Here is a 19,895-nt window from a genome sequence, read left to right as displayed (position 1 = left end):
ATCCATCAAGTAAGCCCATTATCCAAGAAAGGTAGCAGCCTCCAAACCCTGTGATACATCATTTAATTCAAGAAATACCATTTAAAATTTTTACTATTTTGACTTGCTTAAGTACTCCTAGTTAATGGCTTTAATTCCAGCCCTGACAAGATTAGTATCATTAAAAGAACATGAATAGGTTAATATTCTCTCTAAGAATCTCACATTTTATTTATCAGAATGCAACCAACAAAAAAGTTAAAGCTATTACATTCACATTTTATTTAAAATACTAATATCACACTAGTTACAAAAATAATGCACACATTAATAAAAGATGAAATCTGGGTAAGGTGTAATTACACAGAGCCACATATGTGGTGTATTGTTTTTATCAGATGCAAGCATACTGTGGGTGTCTGAGACTCACCAGGATGCAAGCTTAGTGACTTCAACCATCCTGTAACTGCAAATACATAGAAATAAGATTAAGTGTATAACTGACTATGCTATCAAGTAGTTTCATGCAGTTAGACACATCAAATTCTCCTCATAAATACCTAGTATGGAAGTTCTGAGAAGAGACAGTTTAGCAATTTTGACATTGGGGATAGTGTATTAAACAAAGTAATGTATCAAAAATACCTAATATCTAAACACCGCCATTAATTCAGAAAGAATGCATGAGTCTCGACATGACTAACACTTGCTGAACCCTGTACAACTGCTCAGTACTAGCACACTCAAACAGATTATGAATATTCTAGCAAGGGAAAGTCCTCCCTCCTCTTCTTTGCCAGAGATAACAATGAAAGTCAGCAAGCCTGACACACAGATATCTTGTTGACAGAGCAGTTACCAGATAGCAAGTGAATGATTTACTCTGAGATCAGATTAGATAGTTTACTAGTCTCCACAGCACAAGACAGCACCGGCCAAGTTTATTTTGTTATTAGCAGTGTTTATTTTGTGTGTGCTACCCAACATAATCTTACTCAATAATCAAGCATACCATCCAAAACCCAGATCTAGGATACTTTCAAGGCACAGCCTCTCCCTTCACAATAAAGGAAGAGAGGTGGTCGTCAACGATATTTACCTCCGTTGATAGGCACTGGTGCCAGCAGCAGGCCTTTGACCTCCACTTTGGGGGAATCCTGCCCGTAGCGTCCACGATCGATCCTTAGTAACGTGGGGCTGACTCGGTCGGGGTTCAAGACAGTCACATTGATGAGGGCTGTGTAATATGCCTGACTGGCATTATCCGCGCTAGCCAGCAAGACACAACAGTTAACCAGGACCAAGACTGGCAAGGAAGAGAGACGGTCCCAATACTGTGAAGTCCACTTCGCGAGCATCATCTTCACCCGAAGTGGCACGAGCACAGAGGGAGCTGGAAAGTGTCTTCACAGGCCCAGGCGCCTCCGACCGCACAGGGCGGGGGTCGATTCCCCCGCACGCAGCAAGGGGCCGCGGACTCGCAGCAAGGCAGCCCCCCGACAGTCCATCCACCGGCCAGCGGCACTGCAGGTGGCCCCAAGGAGCTGCCGATGAAGGCCCCCCCCGAACTTGGACTCACAGGCGCGGGCGGCTCCTGCGCATCCCGCCACAGCCCGGCCTCGGGGGGTCAGCGCAGGGCTGGCGCGGCTCGAAGCAGCCCCCCCGCCGGGGCGGAGAGTCCCGCTCTGTGCCCGCGCTGCTACGGAGAGCGCGCGGCAGCCAGAGCCCGCAGCCGCCTGCCGGGCCGGGGGGATGCGGCGGCAGCGGCTCGCGGCCCCCCGCGGCGTGTCACCGGGCGGGGCGCGCAGCGGGCGCCGGCCGGCGCGAGGGGCCCCCGCCGGGGCTGCAGGTCGCCTCCCCGCGCTTCGGAGTCCGTCGGGAGCTCGCCGCCCCTCCCCCCCGGCTTCAGGCTCCCCCTCAGACTCGCAGCCTCCCCCGCGGGCAGGGATCCGCTCGGTGCCGCGGGGGCTGCCCCGCCTGCCCGACCGCTCCCGCCGACGGCTACCGCGCCATGGCCACGCTCCGGGCCCGTCCCCGCAGCGCCTTCCCCGGGCCGGGGCTCCTGGAGACGCCGACCCGACCCGTTCCTCAGGCAAAGCCCGAGCCCGCGCTCAGCGCACCGAGCCCGACAGCAGCCAGCCCCTGCTTCCCCGCCTGCTGCGCAGGCGCACTAGGCCCCACCCCCGCCCAGCGCCATGAGGGGGCTCTGGAGAGTCACGCCCACTTGGGGGCGTGGTTAACGCGGGGAGAGGGCGGTTCTGCAGGGAGTCACACCCACTTGGGGGCGAGGTTACCTAGAAAGGGGATGGCTATTAGGCTGAGGGGAGGTCTCTGGAGGGGTGGGGCGCTAGCAGCAGTCTGCTGCACCCTATGCTTAAGGGAGAGGGAGTGGAGAAGCTGGGGAGAAGGGGTGTTTCCCACTAGGATCCTAGCTACTTCCTGTGAGGGGTTTCATTGGCTCCTTCCCAGCTGGGAAGTGCTGGGAGCTGCACCTTCTGATGGGGATGGAAGGGCTGAACCCACAGATTTGGCTGCCCCAGGGGAGCAGGGGTGACAAAGCTGAACAAGGCCTAAGGGAGGGAGGTGTAATGGGTCTCCTTGTCAATGGGCCTGGGAGAGAGTAGGTTTGGGGAGAGAACTGCTCTTTACCCCTAGAGATAGGTCTCTTCTGGTTGGGACCACATGGGGATGGTCTCTGGACAACAGGATCAGATTCTGCTCTCAGTTACTTCAGTGACTCACCAGAGTCAGTCAGGATTCATGGTGTCATATGTATGAGCAGGATATGGCCCCTCTGTCGCCAAGACTGCCATCACCTCTGCCTTAAATGTACTGAAAGGAAAATCAGAAGGACATAACAATGCCCTCAGGTTGGACTCTCAAGACTTTGATCTGAAGCGGCATCTGATCTTTGACAGGCTCAATTTTCTTAACAAAAGAATTTGCAAAACACAACTACTGCCATTCTTCCTCAGAAGCCCTGTCAGTGCCTCTAGGACATAAACTAGAATTCAATAGACTATTAAGAGCCCTAAATACAATGGTTGGGCCATTTTAGATACTTTACAGTTATTATATTGAAGAAATACTTGGCTCACTAACTCCATTTTCTGATTCAGGGATTTAGACAAGGACAAACACTGTGCCTAGAGGGTCTCCATTATTCTTTTAGCTTTTTAACCTCAAAGATCCAGAGTTCTGCTGAGTACCAAGCAGATCAGTGAGCATGATCAAAAGCACATGTCTATAATGGAAAAATGTGTGTTGTATGCATGGGAGGAAGGAGGGGTTATGTGGGAAAGTAAAAAATAATTTAGCCAATTGAAACTAGAGCGAGAATTTAAGTAGGTATGGACTACGGTGTAACAACCTGATTTGGAATTTGGCCAGGACATTTGGCCATTGCTGCATGAGTTGGCCTTTGTTTTCTGAAGTAAAATGAAAAAATGTTAATCCTATGAATACTGTAATATCATGGTTTGAATATCTTCAGTTAAATAACATCATAGAAGTTCCAAGGATCTGGGTCTGTGCATGGCTATAGGAATAATCAAAAATAAAACACCAAAAAAACCCTTCCAGGCCTCACATAGGCAAAGTATCTGAAACTTATTTATGGGAAGGAAAACTAGTAATCCAGTATTTCAGTTTTCACAGGGCCTTTGTTGAGAATACTTTCTGAATTCCTGAGCAAATAATTGTGCTGATGTTCTTTTGAGATATGCACTCCCTGATGACTTTACCAACAGCTGTGGAAGGCCTCAAGATAAGGGTAGTGATTAACCTTAAATATTGTGGTTAAACTGCTCAACTCTATAACAGTTGCAGCTTATTCTGTTGTGATGCACCTGGTCACAGATGCATATGAGCTAGCAAGGAGAATGAACTTCCTGTATTTTCTTTTACCTGTAACCAGGCGGTTAAATTCTGTCCTTGGAAATGTCCGTGTAATTTCCAACGAAGGTAGTGGGAATCAGATGTGTGCCTCTGAGAGCACAAACTGGCCCACGAGGCCCACTAAAGGCATGTAACTTGTGGAGCTGTAAAATCCTCTGAGATGCTGCTTATGAAAAGCTCTATAGAAATGTCAATACAATGCAGGAAATGTCTTTGAAGCAGCAATGGAATGTTCTGCTTTCGCATCATATTTTCCCCCCCGCCTGCTTGGGAAATGCTGGGTGAAGAACCACAATGATTTCACTAATGGCCTCTAAGCATTTTACAAAACCTTTCATCCTGTATACAAGGGGGAGGGACCACAAGGCAACGGTAATGACAAATGCTCATATTTCAATAATGCCTTCAGAGGTAATGTTCCAGAACCCTGTCTCATCACGCTTGGAATACAGATGGCAGTTTAATTTTATGGACCAGCAGCTCTGTGGTGTTTAAAGCAAACTCAGAGCTAGCACTTTTACTGTTGAAATACGGCTTTTCCCAGAGCAGTCCTCATAAACAGCTGGATTCATCTTGGCACTGGTGCAGGCACCAGCCCCAGGACGGAGGAGAGGCATTTACTCCTCCCTTGTTCAGTGGCAGCAGGGGCTGGGGTGGCCCACAGTGCAAGTTAGAGCAGCTTGCCAGGCTGTGCTAATTTGTGTCCCTGCTTCAATGGTCCCTATACGGCTTTGTAGAGGCACAGAATTCCTGGGGTGTAAAAATGCCCCACCACACACACTTGCCCCCAGTCTGCCTCCTCCAGTCCATCCTTGCCCCAGAATGCCCCCTAGCCCAAGGCCTGTTGTGAAGGCAGCATGGTGCTGGTGGAATTGCCTGTGCTGGAGGCATTTCTAGGTGGTCCCTGACACCTGCTCTGTAGCGCCTTTGTGCCAACCAGAAGGAGCTGCAAGGCAAGGATGAATGGGGTAAAGCATGTCATAGCAGCTTTTTGCATTTCTATAGAGAGCATGGTCTGGAGGTGTGTGCACAGTGATGGACCTCAGGAGATGCTGATTTCTCACCCTGGGTCTTGATGTGTGATGCTGGGACATGCACTTCCCTTCTGTATTTCAGTTTCCTCAGCTGTAAAGTGGGGATAAGAATAGCAACCCCACAGGGATGTTGTGAGGATTATTTGGTTAATGTATGATCCAGCCCTTTGAGGGTATAAGTATTAGTTGTTAATACTATGCTTCCATTCTTCCAAAGATCTCAGAGCACTTCATAAGCATCAATTATTCCTCACAACTCTCCTGGGAATGAAATAAGAATTATCTCTATTTTACAGCTAGGTAAACCAAGTCACTGGGACATAAACTGACCAGGGTCACACAGCAAGTATCAGAGCTGGGAATAGAACATGGGCATCCTAACTCCCAGTCCCCTGCTCTAACCACACTAGACTATACTGCCTCTACATTTCACTTGAGAATTTCTGCCTTCTTCCTCTGCCCCTTTTCTCTGTGTTACTTTTTTCCCCATTTAGTACTTCCCAATTCATGAATCTTCTTGTGGGTGCTACATTCCATCATCTCTTCCATGTCTCCTGCATATTGTGGGCCTCATTCTTGAGCACTTTCACCTTGCATCTTATATTGTTAGTAGCACCTGTGAAAAGTAGGTGTACAACACCATCAAATCAGAATGGTAGATCACTTTGCACAGGTGTAAATGACTGCACAAGGGACCACCTTTTCTCTTGTGTTTCAACCCTTTTACACCAGTCCAGCAGACCTGGCCACTGGAGAATTTCCCTAGGTAGGGCAAATCTCTAGGTAGCATACGGCTGGCATAATGCCTCTCTGCCGCACCCCCTCACAGCATTGAGGGCCTGGTTAAGAAAAATGGGGCCTGACCTTATGGCTCTAGGTAGTCAAATGTAAAATAGAGCAGTCTGAAGGCTCTAATTACAAAGGGGACTGAGCAGGCCCCTGGCCAACCTGAGAAAAAGGGAAAGGTAGTTTAAAGCCATATTTGTTCTCTTACACCCTGTTTTTGTACCAAGGATAGCACAGCTGCAATGAAGCATTAAACCCAAGAGGCAAGGCAATTGTGAACTGTACCCTTCTATGCCTGGAGAGTCAGCACTGGTGTGTGTACTTTCCCTCTCACTCCCCACGAGATGCAGAGAGTTTTGCTGAACTGGGCTGTTACAACATCATCTTTATCTGCTGTCCAGCATCTGAGGGTTTGTCTACACTGCAGTAAAAGACCTGCAGCATGGCCATGGCTGATCTGGATCAGCTGACTCTCATGGGGCTTGGTTTGTGGGACTACAAACTGCAGTGTAGACATTCTGGCTCAGGCTGAAAGGGGTGGGGTCTCAGAGCCTGGGCTCCAGCCTGATTTCGAACGTCTACATTGTTATTTTTAGCCCCAAAGTGCCAGCCAGAGTCAGACTGTCAGACTTCATGCCGCAGGGTTTGTTGGTTTGTTTGTTTGTTTTTTGCAGTGTAGACGTACCCTGAGGGCCTGTTTTTTTCCAGAGATTCAGAGATTTGACTATACTGCCTCTAAATTTCTCCTGAGGTCCCTTCCAACCCTGATAGTCTATGATTCTATGATTTCGCAAACTCACCCTATTGTGGTTAAACAGAGGAGGCTGCCAGGGTTTGGCTGGTATTAAAGTTTGTGTATTTTCAGGAAACGTTCATACTTTTTCTTAACTGCACAAGTTTCCCCAGTGAAAGAGCTGCTGAAAATTTCCGTAAAAGCACATCCTTCCTCTACCCCAGCGCAAGAGGCTTAAATTTCATCCCGGTCTTCACTTTTTATGGTACAAATGTTCTTTGTCAAAAGTTTCCTCCACCTCCAACCCCTTTCTCTCTCTGTCTCCTGTGCATCCCTCCACAAAACCGGCTTCCAACCTGCAGAGCTGTGCCTCACCTGCCCCTGAGCCATTTCCCATCCTGTAGAAGAAACTGTTAGAGCTACAGCACCACCTAGGGGAGTATTGGAGAAGAAAAAAAATTCTCACCTACTTCTGAGGGCAGCTAAGTGGAGCTCAGACAACAGGCAGCAGCGCGCAGCGGAAAGGGGTGACAGTGAATGGGATTCACAGGGAGCAAAAATGGATCTGGAGGGGTCTTGAGACTCTTGATCATGAGGTCAGGAGAGGTTGTCTACAGTAGGGTGTTTCTGACAGGATGCTTTGGGGCTCGCTTTGACTTTTGCCAGCCAATCTCAGAGCATCACCATATTTGGAGGAGGCCATTCATACATCCTTCTAGCTCAGCGCAACGGCGCCGGAGCCTTCCCAAAAGTGGTGGCCCCCTCCGAGGCCACAACCCCTTCCCGCCCATGGTGGGGCCAAAAGCAGCACCCTGCCTGCCCCCTGAATCCCCTGCTCAAGGCAGGTGGAGGGACCCAGGCTCCCCACAGCTGCCTGCATGGCTCTCCCCGACCCGGCTCCAGCCCGGGGTGTGTGTATATGCGCCTCGGAGCCACGGCCTGGCTATGATAAGAGCTGGGCGGGCAGCTTTGGGTAGTTACGGTGCAGACCCTCCACCTGCCCTGGGCGGAGGGCCTGGGGGGCAGGGACATGGGCTGGGGGCTGCTCAGGCCCCCCGACCAGGGCAGGTGGAGGGTCCGTACCACAGCTGCTCAGGCTCCCCAGCTGGGCTCCCCGGCTGGGCTCCACACTGGCCTGACTCGGGGGTGGGGCGAGGAGGAGGGGAAGGGGCAGGGTCCACCCCTGTGAAAAGTGGACAGACTGGGCCAACCCACTTTCAAAAAGTGGGAGGGCCCTGGCACCCCCGGTTCCAGTGCCACTGGCTCAGCGGTTCATTCACCGCAACCCCCTTCTGACAACAAAAATTACTACATGACCCCAGGAAGGGGGACTGAAGCTTGAGCCTGCCCAAACCCCGCAGCCCCAGGGTGGGGGGCCAAAGCTGAAGCCTGATGGGAGGTCTGTAACTGGAGCCCGGCCGCCCAGGGCTGAATCCGTAGCATGAGGCTTTGGGTTTCTGCTTCGGCCTCTGGTGGTGGGGCTCAGTCTTTGGCTTCGGTCCGATCCCCAGCAAGTCCAATGACACTATTAAAATGGAGTTGCAACTCACTTTGGGGTCCCGACCCACAGTTTGAGAAATGCTATAAAATTAGCTGGATAACATGTGCAAGAAACAGCCATCGGAGGAGCAGCAACATTAAAGAGGGTAAATTAGAAAGTGTGTCCCATTTGGGTAGACTTTGGCTAGACAATAAAACATTAATGAAACCCCAAAGTATCTGGTCAGTATTTTAAGGGTCTTGCTGAGTGAAGCTCTTAGTTTTCAGGTCATTGGTTCAGATAAACATACTTATCCAAAGTGTATCCGGCTTTATCCAAGGATCTCATGAGAAAAGACTAACTTTCATCCTGGAAATGCCACAAGAACAGCTGTTTCCTGCCTGAAAGGAGGAAATGCAAAGAGACACAAACGTGAAATAATAAAACCAAAACATGTTAATTGATCTGAGTTGGATTTCAAACAAGGTTTGGATTCAAGCTTGAGTTTTATGTGAAGATCACAGTCATTGCGACTTAGCAAGGACCAGTGTCTCTGTAGCTGCTAAAGCTATGTAACTTCAGAAATCATAGAATCATAGACTGTCAGGGGTGGAAGGAACCTCAGGAGGTCATCTAGTCCAACCCCCTGCTCAAAGTAGGACCAATCCCCCGACACATTTTTGCCCCAGATCCCTAAGTGACCCCCTCAAGGATTGAACTCACAACCCTGGGTTTAGCAGGCCAATGTTCAAACCACTGAGAAATGACAGAAAGCAGGTGAAAGTTATGACTTTATTTAATTTCACATTTAGATATTACAACAAAACTCTTAATGACAAAGTTTAACAAGTACTATAGGAGGAGAGGGGGAAAAAGCAGTGTTCTAACTGGTTTGATATATAACTGTGAACTGTCAGAAACAGGACTCAAATAAAGTGATTTTAAAAAACCCATAAACACTCCTGTGTAACACACACACACACACACACACTCTCTCTCTCTCTCCCCCCTCCACCCCCCACGTGCATCAAAGGCCACTTCACCAAAACGTTCAATGCTGCTGTGGCAACAATTGGTACCAGCTTAAAATATTGGCATGTAAAGGAAGCATTACTTGATTCACATGTATGCCAATGGCTTTGATTGGGGGTGTGCATACATACGAGCAAGTAGAGAATACATGCCAGTGCTCTGTGTCAAACACTTTATTTTCATGAGAGAGGAATGATCTGTAATAACTAATGAGTGGTAAAGAAAATGAAACCAGCAGTATATTGGTCATTTTTTAAGGCATAATAACAAATCTCTTAGCCTCAAAAATTAGGTTCAGTTAAAAATAAAAGGAGTGAGGGTGTTGCTAAACCTAATAGGTACAGAAATTAAACCAGGGGTTTTAAAAGTTGAAATTGTCTACTGTAATTGTGGAAGCCCAAACATTGCAGCATGGGGCTAGTGCCTCAGAACTGAAAATGAAACAGATCAACCTCATTTAATTGCTCAACCTAAGTAGCAGAATGTAAAAAATGGCAGAAATGATGAAAACATTGATTTTTAAAACTGTCAATTTTAATAATCATGGATGGTGGCAATAACATAGGAAAGAATGTCAACTTTTACCACTATCATTTTAATCTTGATAGTGTGCTTTTAAATGACTGAAAATACAAGTGTCTATACAACTGTGCATGGTCACACATTACATTGATACTACATCAGAGGGAGTGTCTGCAGAGTAGACAGGTTTACTCATATTATGGGTATGTTACGCATGTATTAATGTTGTTGCAAATATAATAGGATTTGATTCCCCCACCCCTCCTGCCCCTCCACCCTAAAGAGGGTACAAAATATAGGAAGCAAAGCAAATCTCTGCTGAAATATGTCATTCCAGCTCCTTGCTCTTGACCTGCAGATGGACTCACCCAGGCTGCCTTTAAACAATGGATTTTAGTGCAATAACTTTTCCATAGACTGATGCTTGTGCACACGTATATGGAATGCCCATCCACGCTGTATTCTGAATACAGAAGCACAGACAGCAGTGTGGTTCATTGCTTGTGATGATAACCAGGCTATTTCAAAAAGCCCTGGACACACTGCTCTGGGAAACTGTGCTGGGACCCTGTTAAATGTGGGGTTTGCTGGTACATTTTCAATCATCGGATTGAGAAGGCCTTTTGGCTCCTTTGTACGGTGGCGTTTTATTTGTTGTTTTATTGGTAAATATTTTTAGGGCTTTTTTGCAGTGAAGTGTATTTCCAGGTGAACTCTTTTCTATGGAACATCGAAGGCTGGCAGATGTGATGAGTATAGTCAGGACAAAAAAGGCTGGGTCTAAAGGATGCATCAAGAGAGTGGGCTAAATTCAGCCTGGGTTTATGCCAGCTTCTGCCACAGTGAGCCAGGAACAGAATCAACCTCCCCAGAGCGAAGGGGCTGCTGCAGCTGAAAAATGGGTGATAGCACAGGGCATGGCCTAGGCACCTAGAGGATGCACTGATTCAGTGTCTCTCCTAGCAGCCTCCATCAGTAGGGTTCCTTACTTGAGTCATGACTGCAACTTAAACCTACTCTAGCAGCTGACATCTGTGGGTTGAATTCCCATGGGGTGCAGTGGGATTAGCAGGCACAGGGAGGTCTGAGTTTTGGGGAATCTCCTCCAGCTCTCTGATATGCACATCATACTATAATTCCACTGACACAAAAGGGAAGAACAATATTTTGGTGGACTGATTTTGTGCCTTGCGGATGTCTATATGTAATTTTAAAAACAAAACCACCTACATTCCCATTCATCAAGTAAACTCATAGCCCCACACTTGTGCAGAGAATTGTAATCAAACAGACAAGACATTGAGTGCAGCCACGACATACAACTCTATGTGGGAAAGGTACAGACAACGGTAGTGCCAGCTTTATAAATGCACAAAACCCTCTTATGGAGGAAAAATAGAATCTGGAAAAATATATCTGATACAATAAAGTCAAAACAAACCCCTTAATTCTATACATAGAAGCCTGGCCTGCAAGCAGAATTCCTCTGGTGCTGAGACGCCAAAGGTATAGAGAGCGTCTGCCTCTGAAAGGTGTGTGGGATGAGATGCTAAAAGGAAACTCACAAGCTGCTCAAATGAGCCTCGTCACAAAGATTCCTCTGACGCTTTTGTGAAGATACTCTGTGGCAGGGAGAGGAAAAGGAGGTGAGGAATGGCAGGGAATCAGAACCGAAATGTGTTCAGATGAGCTGCACAGAGAGTCCCCAGAGCTTCTGAGCTCATGTGATTTCACATAAAAAAGCCACTGAAGCTGCTTCTGTAGAAACCAATACTTCTTGATCCCACAGCTAAGAAAGCCCATTGGAATGAAAGACAGGTTCACTATGCTGCAGACTCTGGCAAAGTGCTGTGATAGATGCTAAAGAGGAGTCTGTCTGAGGTGTGGTCTCCCCTTTGGAGATCCTGCTGGGGCAATGGTTCACTGGCTGCTGAAAGTGTTTGCAAACGTATGTGAAGCCAATATAGTCTATCCAAGTTAACAGCACTTACCAGACCCACAACGCAGGGTTCTCTCTTCCACTGCAGTGATGCCAGCAAAGTGATGCAATTAAAGGGACCTTATCTTTGTGCTTTGTATTCTCCGTTGTTTGTAAAACCCTTACAGCTCATTGCAAATAAATATATCACATCCGACCTCTTTGATCTTTTCCTTTCATCAAACACTGATTTTCCCTTTATGTTTATAATCCAGCTGAAATTAACATGACTTTGTTTTGTTTACTTTTTAATTGAAGCAACAAACTGTAGCACGGCTCTGGGGAGAGGGATGGTTAGTTACCTGCTGCCAGCACAGCGTGTATAAAACTTGACTTTTTCACAGGTCTACAAAACCAGTGGATGTTTCCCTATCTCACTGGGGTGACTTTAGCTATTAGCTGATAACCGTTTCAGGGCTTGTTGCTTAACATGGCAAAAATTATCATCTGATTAGATATAAAGGCAGGTCTCCATTGCTAGGGATGCTAAATGCCTGGGGATAATTCACAAAGGAATATTGGTGGGACTGGATGAAGTGGTTTTGAGGGGCCAGGAGTGCTTTCATGCCTAGTGGGTTACACACACATTGGTATGTTTACGGGGAATATCTGAATCCACTGGGATCTTCCCAGCCACCGCTCGGAAACGTCCTGCTCTTGTTGCTGGTACCACTTCGTAAGTCTTCCCTTTGGTTCTGTCTCTCTCCTCAGTGGCTGAAGTCATGAAGACTCAGAGCGTAGAAAAAACAATCCAAGGAAAAACATTTGAAGCTGCACACCAGGAAGAGCCTTGACTCAGACAGATCTATTTATATCTGACCTGAAATGGGGCGTATTGAGTGGAAACCTATCTGAATAGAGGCTGGATGTGGAGAGGCAGTTGCAGCACTCAGCACAGATGCACACTAACCAGTGGAATGAGTCCGTCTCACCCATACAAATAAAACAAAACATCCCAATCAATGATGTGCTCTCTCCTGTGCCCGAGTGGATCAGAAGCTGCATCCTGAGTCATCAGTCTGTAATTCCGAGGTGTTCTCGCTCCCTTTCTCCATCTGTTTTGTGGGGATTTCCTGCTGTGGTTTGTTCTAGGTTGGAGGGGAAGCTCCGTATGGCAGTGGCAATGCAGCATGAAGGGTGGAAGGTGGTGTCTTGGCATGGTGTCTCTGCAGCCTGTTCCTGTTAATACTGCTCTGAGAAGAAGGACGCATGGACAGCGGAGGGACTGGCCCCCTCTCCGGGTGGGGTGTAGCTGCCATCCTCTGAGTGTTCTGACAGTTCCCCATATTCACTGTTGTAAAAAGTCTGGCCTCCGACCTGGGACTGATACAACGGTCGACACCTGCCTCTCAGGTCCGACTGTTCCACTGCCAACTCTGCATTTCGACTGGGCCCTTTACTGCTGTTAGCAAAGAGAGATGCAAAGAATCAGTTCAGAGCAGTACTGGAGAAACCAAGCACCTCTCAGAGAGGCTTCCCATTAAAGAGCTGGTAAAGCATGGAGGCAAGGCAGGCATTCAGGGGGACACCCTGCATGCTAACAAACAGCCAATAAGCTAACAGCCAGTGCTCTGATGCCCAGCGCTCTAACATCCAGGGCACCCACCACACTGATATGCAGCACACTCAGGCCCTGAGCCTGAGACTGGGCAGGTGTGCATGTGTTAGAATCTTCCCACGCAGGCTGCTCTCTGGAAGCTATTTCAACGCAATGACTGAACTAGTCTTTGTGGGGCCCTTATGTCCAGAAGAGGATTCCCGGGTCCCACTCCCTGACCTGCCTCTGGCTCTGCTGTGAAGTAGCTTTTTGCAGCTGCATGATTATTATGACATTGTTTTAGGCTTGCAGTTGGGAACCCCAATCAAGTTTCAGGACCCCATTGTGTCAGGCACTGTGGAGACAAGTAACAATGAAGACAGATCCTGCCCCAGGCAAGTCCAAGTCTTGGTGTCACACAGGATGCAACAGGTGGCAGAACAAACCAGGTGGGGGAGTGTAGGAGGACAACAGGAACAGAGTTCAGCAGAAAAGCAGACATCTCAACTTAGCACCTGCCTAACTAACACCACTGGGCAATGATTTGTAGGCATTGACAGAGGAAAGATGTAAGGAAGGATTTTAATAGACGTGGTGGCTTTATAAAATTTGCTGGGGAGATTTTCCCAGGTGCAGTGAGTGGTGTGGGAAAAAAGCGTGGAGATGCCTGAAGGAGAAGTGGACAAGTACTTCCGTGTGCCTTGTTATCTCAACAGAGCCATTACTCCTTTGCCGTATGGAATGTGTTTTGGGCTGTCAACAAGGGGTGGTTTTTATTTAACAACAACTCTCACAGGTCGATGTGCTGAGGTATTTTACCACTTGTTAAAAGTGTATACGTTTCACTCAGCCGACTCGGCCCAACTTCACCATGCAAAAGCCATAAGACCAATCAAGCCCTTTATTGCAGAGGGCTCTAGGAATCCTGCCTCCAGTAGCAGATTCTGTGGGTAGGCAGCTGCAGATACTTCAGTGATCTCAGTTCATTTTTGCCTCAGGGTGCCTCACAGCAAGCACTGCTGTGGACAACAAGAGTGGTTCACGGGAGCGCGTTAAGGAGGTACCTGAATCCACCTTCTTTTCTGTGTCTGTTTTCTATCCTCTCAAATTCCTCTGACGCCAGGACCATCCCACTGTCCGTTTGATTGTCCTGGGAGGAAACAAGGAAGCAACATGCATTATGAATACCATCCCTGCCAAGAGATCCATTCGCTCATCAAGCGCAGACTCAATCCTTCATTAAATCAAATACAGGAGGGAGCTGGGAAGAGTGAGAAAATAGCCCTGAGGGGATCGTGGGACAATTTTATCTGTAAGTGCCATAGTTTCACTGGGGCCCACTTTTCAAATGTAGCCTCCTAAAAATGGCATGTGCAAATGCAGAGTTTGCGTGTGGCTGCCTGGGGAGCATTCCCAGGTGTTATACAATGCAGACCAGGGATTGTTAAAGTCTGGCACAAGGTTATTAGCATATGACTGGTCCTGTCATGGATTTCAGTGTGCTTGATCTACTGGCCTTGTTCTTACAAACCTGGGAAGGGTGAAGAGCCGAATCCTCTCTGGACCTCGCTGGCAGATCTAATGTACTTGTTCAACACTCAGCTCATACAGTGATCGGCGCTATAGAAAATCCTTCCATGACAGATAGATGAGTGTGCATGGGATGGGATGAGATCGTGTTGGGATGGACAGATAGAGAACCGTCCTTCCTCCATCACCAGTAAATGGGCCAGAAAACAAACAACCCCCTCATCCCTCCCTGCCCATCTCCACCCAGACTCTACTCACCGGGTGTGTTTTATACATTGTGTGTGTCATGGGAAACTCTTCAAATGTCTTTATTCTGGATGGACACCTTATCTGATTTCCTCCAGTCAAACAACCGGGGAATGATACACAGTTATAGTATCTGGCGAGAGAAGCATACAGCACACAGTAAACTGAATAAGCCAAATATCTGGATCGGTGCTCCACAACAGGTCACTTGCCCTATGCTACCCTCTCAATACAGAGCTTACTCTGGGGAGCAGGCAACCACAATGGGGCATTTAAGGGGTCTGGAGGGATTCATACATCTCAAGACTGTGGTGCTGTGAGGTAGCCTCCCGTTCTTACACTCGTGGAGTGGAATATTGTGTTCCCTGTCCCTCCTGCAGCAGAAAGCACACTTTAGTGAGGGTGGCAGCAAGGCAGACTTTCCAATTTAGCCCCAGTCCACCAAAGGTTTCCACCTACCCAAACAGAGAAGCTGTTCACCTGAGCAGGGGTAGGGTTACAATGCTTAGCAGCAGGGGTAGCTGCTGATGTATTGCTCTAGGGGACAAGGTGAGAGGGACAGAGCCAGTTACACTGAACGGAGACATGATGAAAGCCTCAACATGCAGATGTCCTTATGTCCCAACATTAGATTGTGGAACGGCCTCCCAAAGAAAGAGGCGCAGGCCTGTCACTTGCATCATTTAGAAAGGGACAAGATAAAGCAAAGCTGGGATCAACCTGCATTGGAAGAGAGAGAGACTGGACAATCTAACAGGTCTCTTCCCTTGCTAATGCACAGGACCCTGAAATCTATAGCCATGGTCTTGGAAGTGTGACTACCCTGTTAGTGTAGCTGGAGGTAGGTGGAGGAGGCAGGTCGTATGCTCAGACACCAAGGTCTCTCCCCAGTCACTGAAGAGAACATGAACAAAACCCAGATGCAAGATCTCTAAGTGTTGGAGTCAGTTCTGCTTAGACTGTGACCTCCCAACCTAGCACTACTGGGGTCTTAGCACTTCCAAAGGGCATCCTTAGAAGTCTGGATCCCTGCTTGGCTCTCTCTTTTCCTCTCACAGTGTTTCCCAGAGGACAACAGGGACTCACCTTGCTGCTAAGCTGTGGCAGCGTAGTCTCATGTCAAATTCCTCCTCATCAGAGTTCTGCTGGGCAGAGGATGGCACTTGGGAGAAGCCGTCATCTTCGGAGCTCTGAGAGTCATTCAGTGGGATGTAATCCTTCCCCTCCTGAAGGGAAGGAAAGCGAATGTGCTTACAGAGAGAAGAGGACTCTGCAAACAGGAGAGAACTTTGTACATAGATACTCTCAATACTGGGAGGGAGTGTTCCCATTGTATGCAGTGTTCTTGTAGCCGTGTTGGTCCCAGGATATTAGAAAGACAAGGTGGATGAGGTAATCTCTTATATGGGACCAACTTCTGTTGGTGAGAGAGACAAGCTCTGTGTAAGCTCAAAAGAACAGAAGCTGGTCCAATAAAATATATTACCACACCCACTTTGTTTCTCTAATATCCTGGGACCAACACGGCTACAACTACACTGCATAAAATGGAAATATTCCTTCCCATGAATACTTCACCCACCTTGTCTCTCTATTCCCATTTTAGGTCTTTTGCTTTTCTGGAACACAACAACCCCCTGGAGATTTCCATGTCCTTTAAGTATAGCGAGTTAAGTGTCTGTGTGCATACAGGTGTGTACAGTGTGTGCTGATGTGTATGTATGGGGGGAATAGGGAAATAATAGGTGAACTCTAATTCCATAGCTTGATAATGTATACAGTTCCTTAGGCTTTCCTCTTCTTGAGGTGTTTATAACAGGTATGTACGGTACTTGTTCTGCTGACCTCCATCCCTAGGCTCTCTGTTAGCCACTTAACTGCCTTTAGGCCGTCCTGTATGTACAATACAGAATAAACACTACATCAGGCGATGCCTTGGGTATAGTACTTCCCTCTAACCGACTTATCAACTACTGAGCAGCACCTGCAGTGTGTTGCACGTCACACACCTGTTATGTGATGTACCAACGAATTGTCAGTGTTCCAAAGGCACACAGCTGCAGACAAGACAGGTCTGCATTTATAAAATGGTTAATTTTTGTTTATAATTGAGAAGGTTAGTCATATTTAAGCATCCAGCTATCTTCAGCTAAAATAGTGTGCAAAGGAGAAATTAAAACCACAGTGGCATGCTCACACCAGATAAAAGTGCAGATAAGCTACTGTGTAGTAACAGTTAGTAACACGGTAAGGTAAATCTGTATGGCACTGTTTGCATGTGTTTGTGTAAAAGAATAACTATTTCATTCAAATGTCCACGACACTCAGATCCGAAGAGTTTCAAGAAGTCCTCGTGTTTGTTAATTATGCCTGACAGAGGCAGGAGCCTGCCCGGAGTTTGAATCAGTTTAAAAATGAACAAGTCATAATTTACAGATAAGGATAAAAATATTAAAAAGACAACCGAGGAATAATGAAAAAGATCTGTCCAATAGCTAGACCAGGGGTTGGCAACCTTTCAGAAGTGGTGTGCCGAGTCTTCATTTATACACTCTAATTTAAGGTTGCGCGTGCCAGTAATACATTTTAACGTTTTTAGAAGGTCTCTCTTTCTATAAGTCTATAATATAGAACTAAACTATTGTTGTATGTAAAGTAAATAAGGTTTTTAAAATGTTTAAGAAGCTTCATTTAAAATTAAATTAAAATGCAAAGCCCCCCGGACTGGTGGCCAGGACCCGGGCAGTGTGAGTGCCACTGAAAATCAGCTCGCATGCCACCTTTGGCATGCATGCCATTGGTTGCCTACCCCTGAGCTAGACAATAGTGATATGTTTGATACTGTGAAGTATACATTTTACAAAGGGAAACTTACACTAATTTATACCAGCCAACATATATATTGTATCTCCAATGGTGGAACGCTGATTTGCACCAATGTAGGCTCTGACCCCTGTGCCTGCACACACATGCACAAACACAAACGGAGTCAGATGTGGGCATAGCTGGCCAGCAGGATGGCCAGCAATGAAATGAAGAACAAGCTGTTTGAAGAAAACTGACCCAGCGCAGTTTGGTGCTGGATTATGACAGTGCATGAAAACCTCACCTGCTGGACATTTTCCTGAAGAAGGTCCCCCAGGATCTCCACCAGGTCTGAGAAAGTCGGTCTCTCCTTGGGGTCCCCATGCCAGCAGCTCAGCATTATACGATAACTGCCAAGAGGAAACAACACGCACTGTTCATCAAGTTCATCCTTCTTATTCAAGCTGCAACTCCCAATTGAACACAAGGACTACTGTGACACCCCTGTGATGGAGGGGAATGTGATCCCCCATGTCACCACCTGGCCTCCTACAGCACCATCCCAGTTCCGTTACCCTGTACAGAAGGAAGTTTAAAGTTGAATTATTTTAAATAGCTCTGAAACATCCCTCTAGTTCTTGTGATTATTCTTATTTGTTTCAGGCTCCTTCCTGGAGACTTGGTAGCAGGCTAAAGAGTGGTTGGGCCTGCTCACCACACACTGGTTGAAAGAGAGAATCTATCCATCCTCCCTGGGGGGCTTTCCCCTGGCCTCCTTGGCCCCATGTTTTCTTGTGTTTTCCATAGTATTTCCTTGGCGGGGGTTCAGGTCTGAAATCTCCAACTCACATTTCTGCAGTTGCGTATTCTGGAGCTCTCATCCTGGTACCATCTTTCAGTCTCTGGCAGAACTCCTCATTGATCTGCACACCAGGGTAGGGTGAGGCACCTAGGAGAAAAATCCAAAAGTGGTCCAGGGGTTGGAAAATGAAGTCCATAGGACAACAATCAAACTTTCTCCTCATTCTACCTTTCCTCTCAAACCAATCTGAGAGATGCAGTCACTATGCTGTTCCACTCCCATTCATGAAATGGATCTTTCTTCTGAGCCAGAAACCCTCACATTAGGAGGAGGCTGTCTCCAGACTTCTAGTCCTGCCTACCACCTTTATCTTGCACTGGGAGGAAGTGATCACCAGACTGCCCCAAATTGGGAGGAGGTGTCATTTTCTTCCCACTTCTCCCTCAGACATACTGCAGAAGAGAACATTCTTCCTGCACAGCAAAGCATGGTGACATCATCATCATGACCACTACCACTTACCTAGTGAAAATATCTCCCAGAGGAGGACTCCAAAGGACCAGACATCACTCTGGGTGGTGTAGACCTTGTCAAAGATGCTTTCTGGAGCCATCCACTTCAGAGGAAGGCGAGCCTGTGGGACAGAAGCATGCTGTTGAAATTCAGTCACCATCACAGCCTGGAACAAGGCAATGGATACCAACAGGAAAGCAAAGCCAGGCATCCTGCAACTGCTCTTCCCTGGCCAATTTTATAGACAGATGAAGATGTAAATGTGCAGTCAGGCAGTTCTTCAGTCAAAAGTAGGGAAACATTGAGGTCTGGTAGATATAGAAGGGGGTTAGGGATAAACAGGCAGGGAAGAGAGGAGGAATAAGGAAAGTTAAGAAGATAAGAAAGGAGAGAAACGGATGGACTGATGGGCAGGAGGGAGAAGGATTGATGTCTGGGAAAGGAAGAGAGATGTACACAGATCTGCCATGCTCTGTTTAGAGCTCATTAGTGATTATAGCAGTACAGGCACACTCCAGATAAGTAAATATCACATTGCTGACTAAATCCAGCGAGGGGTTACAGTCTGAATGTTCTCCTGTCACAGATGGTGTTGGACCACTCGCTCATTCCTGTTTCCCTAGTCTTTCCCTGCATACGCCAGCCACAGGATTGTTTTTATACTTCCAGTCCCAGTCTTAATCCAGATGTGAGTTAGCTGAGCTTCTATACTCACACTGCCCTTCCTGACATAGTCAGGATCTTTGTAGATGTCTCGGGCCAGTCCAAAGTCACAGATCTTCACCACATTGTTCTCTGACAGCAAGATGTTCCGAGCTGCCAGATCTCTGTGGATACACTAAGGGGAAAAACAATGGCAAAATCACAAAGAGTGGGACTAGTGGGGGATCAAAAGGGGTAGAGAAGGAAACTGAAGTGCCTCTCATTCAGTTCCCTCGTAGCAATTAAAATAGGAACCCAGCACTTAGGTGCACTAGCCTTCCACCTCTGGAGACCTGGGGTCAAATCCCATTAGCTCACA

The 19,895-nt window shown here is 47.3% G+C and overlaps 2 protein-coding genes across 4 annotated transcripts in view; both read right to left on the bottom strand.

Annotated features, from left to right (window-relative positions):
• Positions 1-1,490, bottom strand: part of RNF130 (ring finger protein 130) — a 69,229-nt gene extending 67,739 nt beyond the window's left edge. Inside the window, exon 1 of the mRNA XM_034778887.1 lies at positions 1,079-1,490. Within this exon, the coding sequence (XP_034634778.1) occupies positions 1,079-1,340 (262 nt within the window). The 5' untranslated portion in view covers positions 1,341-1,490. The remainder of the gene's footprint in view (positions 1-1,078) is intronic.
• A 7,193-nt stretch (positions 1,491-8,683) lies between these two features.
• FLT4 (fms related receptor tyrosine kinase 4) overlaps positions 8,684-19,895 on the bottom strand; it is a 61,821-nt gene continuing 50,609 nt past the window's right edge. For 2 of the 3 annotated variants that reach the window (XM_034778761.1, XM_034778764.1), the window contains 8 exons: positions 19,590-19,712; positions 18,884-18,995; positions 18,409-18,508; positions 17,864-17,969; positions 15,841-15,980; positions 14,767-14,887; positions 14,043-14,128; positions 12,624-12,843 (listed from right to left, as the gene is read on the bottom strand). In XM_034778761.1, the coding sequence (XP_034634652.1) occupies positions 12,624-12,843; positions 14,043-14,128; positions 14,767-14,887; positions 15,841-15,980; positions 17,864-17,969; positions 18,409-18,508; positions 18,884-18,995; positions 19,590-19,712 (1,008 nt within the window). Of the gene's footprint in view, positions 12,844-14,042; positions 14,129-14,766; positions 14,888-15,840; positions 15,981-17,863; positions 17,970-18,408; positions 18,509-18,883; positions 18,996-19,589; positions 19,713-19,895 lie in introns of all 3 variants that reach the window. The other variant, XM_034778762.1, reaches the window with a different exon arrangement.

The sequence above is a fragment of the Trachemys scripta genome, chromosome 8 (genome assembly GCF_013100865.1).
Source record: "Trachemys scripta elegans isolate TJP31775 chromosome 8, CAS_Tse_1.0, whole genome shotgun sequence".
NCBI classification, from domain to species: domain Eukaryota; kingdom Metazoa; phylum Chordata; order Testudines; family Emydidae; genus Trachemys; species Trachemys scripta.
The sequence above is the reverse complement of the archived record's forward strand: the minus strand, read 5'-3'. Positions and strand labels throughout refer to the sequence as shown.